This window comes from Megalobrama amblycephala, linkage group LG16, assembly GCF_018812025.1.
Source record: "Megalobrama amblycephala isolate DHTTF-2021 linkage group LG16, ASM1881202v1, whole genome shotgun sequence".
Lineage (NCBI taxonomy): Eukaryota > Metazoa > Chordata > Actinopteri > Cypriniformes > Xenocyprididae > Megalobrama > Megalobrama amblycephala.
Window position 1 is genome coordinate 22530168 of NC_063059.1, and position 7983 is coordinate 22538150.

General features: G+C 35.2%; 1 protein-coding gene across 5 annotated transcripts in view; it reads right to left on the bottom strand.

The window, feature by feature from the left end:
- Positions 1-385: 385 nt before the first annotated feature.
- scn3b (sodium channel, voltage-gated, type III, beta) overlaps positions 386-7983 on the bottom strand; it is a 28221-nt gene continuing 20623 nt past the window's right edge. For 3 of the 5 annotated variants that reach the window (XM_048160942.1, XM_048160938.1, XM_048160941.1), the window contains exons 6-7: positions 4899-4979; positions 386-1597 (exon numbers count right to left, since the gene is read on the bottom strand). In XM_048160942.1, the coding sequence (XP_048016899.1) occupies positions 4916-4979 (64 nt within the window). In that variant the 3' untranslated portion in view covers positions 386-1597; positions 4899-4915. Of the gene's footprint in view, positions 1598-4498; positions 4741-4898; positions 4980-7983 lie in introns of those variants that run through there. The other 2 variants (XM_048160939.1, XM_048160940.1) reach the window with 2 other exon arrangements.

The following is a 7983-nucleotide window of genomic DNA, read 5'->3' on the forward strand; positions in this document are numbered from 1 at the left end:
GTAATTATCAAATAAATATGAAAAACGTCCACTTGAGTCAACCGCTGTTGCACTGTATGAACTACAGAGGGAGACAAAGACCAATTGTTGACAATAAAACACGCCCTCTTTGTTCAATAATGGTATTACATATTCATTAAGCCTGTAATTATAGAATATGTGTATGTTTATGTGATCATAGGGGCTATGCAAATACTTTAAATATGATCACGTGATTTGTAAGTGCAGCTATGACTGTGAGAAGTGTGATTGTCTCTGGTTTTGAAAATCTTGCATGCTTTTTTTTTTTAATAGTTTTAATTTAAAAGAAATATGTTTTTTAGCACCTAAATGCAATGTGTTTAGGCTGGGGGAGAAATGTCTCCAAATAATAAGCAGTCAGGCATTTTTTTAAACGCATTGCCTGGTTTAATACACATGACAAGCTTTGACAAGTGATGAGCAGCTCCATTTTAACAGAGTAGAGCAAGCGCAGTATTTGTGTGGTGGCAATGACCTATATAAAACAATGCAAAAGGCAAAGTTAACAGTGAATCAAGCCTGCACCACTGTAAAAAAAAAATTAAAAATACAAATCTATATATTCATAACAGCAACAGTGAAAAAAGGAAATACAACTACATAGTCAAGTGTTATTTTAACAGCTGAATAGAATTTGTAACTACTTCCAGCCAACTGTTCACAGTCAATCTGAAATGAGTCTGTAGAATTATAAAGCAAATGTTTAAGGTATACAGATCCCACAACTGCTGCTGAACACAACTGAGCAATAGCAAAAGGTTGCAATGTGGACTGGCTTCAGTACAAACTGCCATTGTTGACAAAGCATCAAGAGTTATAATGTAATAATTATGCTGTTCTGTCCCATGTCTGTTGTTGAATCTTAATCCCATAAACTTGCTTTAATGCACAAGAATGTCTGCTATGATCAATGTAAACACAGATGACAGCATGTGTTCAATCACACAAAGAGCATTCACTTCTGTACACAGTATGTCCTTATTACAGCTGTTTACCTGCCAGTTTTACTTATTATTAATTGCAAAGTGGCAAAGCTGAGTGACTTGAACATTTTTTAAAAATAAAAAACAATAATAAAAAAAACAACTAAATACTATAATGAGATTCCTTGTATAGAAAACACGACAATAAAAACCAAGTCTAATTGTAATCCAGACTTATCTTCATCTATTTCTATCAAAAGAGTAAGAACAGCGTATACCAAAGAGGGAAAGGCTAACATGGGCATTCTGACGATAATGATTGCCATTTGGTTAAGAAAGTGCGTGTATAGGCAGTATGATAGCTCTTCAGCTCTGGGCTGCTGTATTTGTGTCTCTACTAAGGCAAAAGTTGAGGACAGACACATACAGATCCTCAACAGTCTGAGATAAAGATGTGTGTTAGTGCGGACTTCCACTCAGTCAGTGGGAGATAATGGAGCAGTCGAGAGTTTGTTCCACACATCACATTATCAAGACGAGAGGGATTTGATTTGGCAGGTCTCCTGGTTTCTCAGAGCAGCTTTCAGAGTGTTAGAACAACATCAGTGCCTGTTCTCCATTTTAAACCGGGTCCTATTAAGACTCGTCAGTACCTGAAACAGAAAGCAATGTCCAGATTTGGTTAGAATGTCTATTTGTGACACAAATCTTATGTATAAATTGCAGATGTGTTCCATGGTGATGTTAACCAAGCTAACAAAAATACATTATGTTCTTAGAATGTTTTGCTAACATTCCCATTAAGTTATGAAAATGTTATTTCTTAATGTTTTTTTAATGTTCAAAACGTCCATTTTTTAAAAATGTATTAAGAACGTTTTTTGCTTGGTTTATGTGAATGTTAGAGGATCGTTCCATTCTATCATTTTGAAAATTTTCTGAACGTTCAAAACATCAACGCTAAGAACGCTTTTTCTTGGTTTATGTGAACATTAGAGGAACATTAGCCTACATATATTATCTATCATATTGAAAATGTTATGAAAATGTTATTTCTGAATGATTTCTGTGTTTTTAAATGTTTTAAGAATGTTTTCTCTCAATGTTATGAGAATGTTCATCAAGGAAATAGTAACATTGTAAGGACGTTCCATGAATGTTGTACTAAGAACGTTTTATGATAACATTATTTTCAGCAAATAATCACATTATAAGGATTTTCCGAGAATGTTATTCTAAGAACTTTTTCTCTTATGAGAATATTCATCAAGTACAAATAACGTCATATGGACTTTCCAAGAACATTGTTCTAAGAACATTTTCTCTCAACGTTACGAGACGTATATTAACTAGTAATAACGTTATAAGAACATTTCTTTAAGAATGTTTTGTCCTAACATTTACATAACTTTTAAAGAACGTTAGTCAAAGTTAAAGGGTTAGTCCACCCAAAAATGAAAATTCTGTCATTAATTACTCACCCCCATGTTGTTCCACACACATAAGACCTTCGTTCATCTTCAGAAAACAAATTAAGATATTTTTGATAAAATCCGATGGCTCAGTGTGGCCTCCATTGACAGCAAGATAATTTACACTTTCAGATGCCCAGAAAGCTACTAAAGACATATTTAATCAGTTCATGTGACTACAGTGGTTCAACCTTAAAGCTGCAGTCCGTAACTTTTTTTGGTTAAAAATTATCCAAAATAAATTTTTGAGCAAGTACATAACCAGCCAGTGTTCAAAACTATCTCATTATCTTAGCTCGATTCACAACGGTAAGCTTGTAATAATGTTTTATAATAAGAGCGACATGGTGGATTTCCGCGGGAAATTCAAGCATGCTGCAGTTCCTCTGTGCGTCATTACGTCACATCCGTAAACAGAAAGGAAGGAGTCCAGGCTAGTCGGTTTTATCGCATGAGGACGCTGCTGGTAGCGGATCATTTATAGCCTGTTATTACAGCAGCTGAAATCATTAAACTTATCATTTTGATGGTGGATTGTAATCCAGAAAGGTCCAAATGACAATCATCAGTGACAACTGGAGATTCACCCATAGTCAAAAAGCAAAAGACTTTGGACTGTTGAGTGGCTACAGAAATTGAAATCTACAGGTAACGCTAATATACACATAGTCATAGTAATGCTGATGTTGTTAACATTAACAATTTGAGAACAATATAACAGTAATAATAATTTGCACGGTTTGGCATGATCCGAGCTAAGCGATCGTTAGATTTAATCATCATTGGCAGCGCAATTTATTGTAGGCCTAATGCTTTTTTCCTCAGCTGGTCAGAACAAAAGTGGCAGAAATGTTACTTGTTCAGATGGTATTTTCCAGTGAAAATTCTTATATTGGTCAAACTTTCAAGACGTAGAATCTGTGATTCTGAAGTACAGTATCCACACCGGTGCGGTGATTGACAGCAAACATTAGATTCATCCGCGCTGACGAGCTGTGCCGATGCACAATGCAGATAACTGTTCCGCATATGACTGCAATTGCAGGTTTCAAAGAAGAGATGGCGACAAAGAGGAAAAATCGCTGACTACAACTTTAATGTTTGAAGTGATGAGAATACTTTTTAAAACAAAATAACGACTTTATTCAACAATATCTAGTGATGGGTGATTTCAAAACACTGCTTCATGAAGCTTCGAAGCTTTACAAATCTTTTGTTTCGAATCAGTGGTTTGGAGTGTGTAACAAAAGTCATGCCCCCCCAGTGGTGAACCATTGAAATTTCGAAACACTTTTGATGTAACGAAGCCTCGTTTACTGAAATCACGTGACTTTGGCAGTTTGATGCGCTCCGAACCACTGATTCAAAACAAAAGATTTGTAAAGCTTTGAAGCTTCATGAAGCAGTGTTTTGAAATAACCCATCACTAGATATTGTTGAATAAAGTCATTATTTTGTTTTTTTTGGCACACAAAAAGTATTCTTGTTGCTTCACAACATTAAGGCTGAACCACTGTAGTCACATGAACTGTTTTAAATATGTCTTTAGTAGCTTTCTGTGCATTGAAAGTGTTAATTATCTTGCTGTCAATGGAGGCCACACTGAGCCATCAGATTTTATCAAAAATATCTTAATTTGTGTTCCGAAGATGAAGGTCTTACGGGTGTGGAACGACATGAGGGTGAGTAATTAATGACAGAATTTTCATTTTTGGGTAAAATAACCCTTTAAGGAAATGTTCCCTGTTAGCTGGGAACTTTTTTGATATCCCAAAAAAAGCAGTATTATCTATTTTTTAAGAACAGTTGGCTTTTTGTGATATCAAAAAAGTTAACATCATTATGGAACATAACATCCCAAAAAAGGCAGCTAATTTGTATATATAAAATAGCTGCATCTGCATTTTCTAATCATGTTTCTAGAACATTCCATACTATCCTCCATCAGAAGAGGATGTTACATAACCCCCATCAACAACAAAAAGTCATCCTCAAATTACAAATCACTCCAGTTCTAGTAAAACATATCAGATGACACTGCAGGAAGCTGCTTAGAATTAAAAAAAAAAAAAAAAAAAAAAAAAAAAAACCATGGCAAATTAAAATAAATGGATCCATGTCATTTCACAACAATCTATGCATTCTAATATTCCAAAACACTTTAAACAATGTAAAATCATCAATCAAGGAGTTTACACAGAGAACAAACCCTGACCTCAGCATTACCGCTGCTGTACTTTCTCTCTTATTGAGTTATGTTGAGAGATCAGCTGAGGTTAGTAATTGCTGGACCGATATGGCAATGAACAGAGAAGTGGCATGTGCTTGAGTGGATGAGAATGGAGATCCGGTGATGTTAAGAGAGGATGTGGACAAGGAAAGAGAGAAACAGAACGTGATAGTAGAGGGGTTCTAATCAGCTACTCAGGATGGTGGGGAATTATTGATGATGTTTCTAATTGAGAGGTAAATTCAAAAATACCGTAATGTGTGAGACTTTTATTCCGTTACAGCAGGGCCCGGGTTTTCTTTATTTTCAGAGGGAATGGCTAAGTAGTCTGTCCTGTAGACACATGGGTACAAAAGAAAAAGCAAAAAACTAAGAGTTGAGGGTGCACTTCTGCACCACCTTAGGTCCCTTCAGCAAAGCAGCAGTCAATTACCATCACCACATTAAAGGGATAGTTCAACCAAAAATAAAAATTACTTATAATCATGTTGCTCCAAACCTGTATGGTGTTTTTTGTTTGTTTTTCCACCGGAACACAAAACTAAACATTTTTAAAGAATCATTATGCAGGTCTTGCACAGTAAGAAGTGTTAACATGTAATTGGTAGGAGCAATTTCTACCTGATTTAACCTTTACATTTGTTAGGGAAACCTTTTCTGAAAATTGATATTCTTAAAATGTTTAATGTACTGTTGATGCTACCAAATGAAGCACATTTTACTAGGTTAACATTTTTTTCCAGTGTGCCATATAATGACAGTTCATAGTAACCAGGTGCTCCAAAAACTACAAATAGACCCTTAAAAATATAATAAAAGTAATAATTTAAGTCCAAATGTAAGTTATTATTTGTTATTATTCTTCACAAATATCTTCACAAATATCTAAAACACCATACAGATCTGGAATGACATGAGGGTGGGAAAACAATGACAGTTTATTTTTTTGGCTAAACTATTGCTATAATACTAAATGACTCTGATTGAATATTCAATGATGCTGACGTTTGGGGATCTCCGTGTTTTCTTCTGCAGGCAGAATGAGGACAGCAATATAAATCACATATTCATATGACTGACAAACAAATCAACAGGAAATGACTGACAACAAAGTAAACTATGGTAAAGAAAGAGCAGGAGAGGGTTAAAATAACCCAATGTTCTGTCAAATGACAGTCAGAGATCAATGAAAATCAGTTTGGAATCTGATTACAACTGCTACGCCTAATGTGCCACCACTTTATTGCCCATCTGCTCTACATGACTGATGGGATTAGGTCGCACTAATGCACGCTTTTAAAGCACTTATGCACACATTACCCATATGTGTGCGTGTGTGGATGCCTGTGTTTGTGTGTTATGGTAGTCTATCAAGTATCCAAACTCAATCTCCAGAATACAGCGTTAAATTCATCACTAATGATTGAACTTTCAAATTAGTCAATAATGATGAATGTCCTGTCTGAGTAAGAACATGTTTTATCAACCTGTCAAACAGGCTGTACGTACGCCTACATTTTCATTATGCTTAGACTGCATTGAATAATTAAGTAAACTATATAGAGACTGGAAGTAAAATTTTGATTGACTTAAATGGACCCTTTTCTCTTCTTCTAAGAAGGCTGAATTCTATGTGTATTGAGATATATATATATATATATATATATATATATATATATATATATATATATATATATATACACATACATATACATATACATATACACACACACACACACACATACACATATATATATATATATATCATTCTTTCTCATCAGATTCAATGAACTATGCTAAGCTATGCTAAAAGTGGTACCGCCAGACCCAGAGATCGGCTGAATAGATTAGAAAATGGTAAAACTCACTGTTTAACTCTAGGGGAGTTGGAAAATGAGCCTATTTTCAAAAAAAAGTGGAGTGTTCCTTTAAGACTTTTACAAAGATATTGATATATATGCGTCTGCTGCACCCATGGTACAGCAGCAATGTTCCTTGATTATTATGCTGGAATGAGAGTATAGTTCCTAGCCATATCAGCCTAGAAAATCGCTAGAAAATCACTTTTTATTTTCCGTCGGTCTTAGTACATGATGTAACTACAGAAGAGTCAAGTTTTAAATAGGAAAAATATCGAAACTCTTTGGTAATTTTTGAGCGAGATGCTAACGGTCTAATCAGATTCAATGAACTATGCTAAGCTATGCTAAAAGTGGTACCGCCAGACCCGGAGATCGGCTGAATGGATTCGAAAACGGTAAAACTCAACCGTTTAACTCTAGGGGAGTTGGAAAATGAGCCTATTTTCAAAAAAAGTGGAGTGTTCCTTTAAATGTGTTAAATAAAGTCTTAAATGAACGTAAAGAGAAAATAGGATGCGTCAGATCTGCTACAAGTGTGGCAGGTCTTAAAGTGACAGCAGCCAAATAAATCTCCTGCAGTCTGTCATTAATGTTAATCAAAGAACAAAAGAAAAAGAGATAATCACTCACTGCTCTTGACTGAATAGCTTTAATAAGGATTAATCAATTTTTGAAGAGTTTGGTTCCAAAACGCGATAAACGGCCACCAATGTTCCCACCAAAATTAGTATTGTATCTGGTCGGTATTGAAAAGTCAATTTTTAATTTTATGCAAAATGCGATATTCACCGTGATATTCTGTCATGTTTTCTCCCTATCTTTCAGTCTCCCTTCTCTGCAGAATGTGATACATCCACTTAACCAATCACAGCGCACCATTCCACGCATTGTAAACAGTAATGGCGGCACTTTGAATACACCCGGCTTCCTAGTTTTCCTAATCTACTTTGTGATCAACAAACAAACAAAAAATTAGTAATTTTGATGCCATTGATGAACCTGTGGTGGTTTCTGCGGTGGGGAAGAAACGTAAGCCATCGAAATCTAATCATTTAGTGAGGAGATTAAGAAGATGAGGCACTCGGGAGGCGGAAAAATGCTGGCTGTTGCTTGTTCACACGCGACAACATCAAACTTCTGTCACGGTTCCCAAAACTGAATCATGAACCATGCAGTGGCACCAGATACTCTTTAATCGGTAATGACAAACGGAGACATAATTGATTTATAGCATTAACAAGATTACCCGTTGCATTCATTTTGGGAGCGACAGCTGATTGAATGTATTTTTAGTACAGTGCCTGTATATAAGATTAGTATGAGATATAAGATTAGTAGGCTATCATATGTGGATCAACTTACTTTGTTGTGTATTTTCAACAGTTTCATTATGGAAAAATAACTTTTATATTGATTCAATGGATTAATTGCATTTTGAAAAAAAAAACATGTCATGGATTTATTGCATTTTGGGG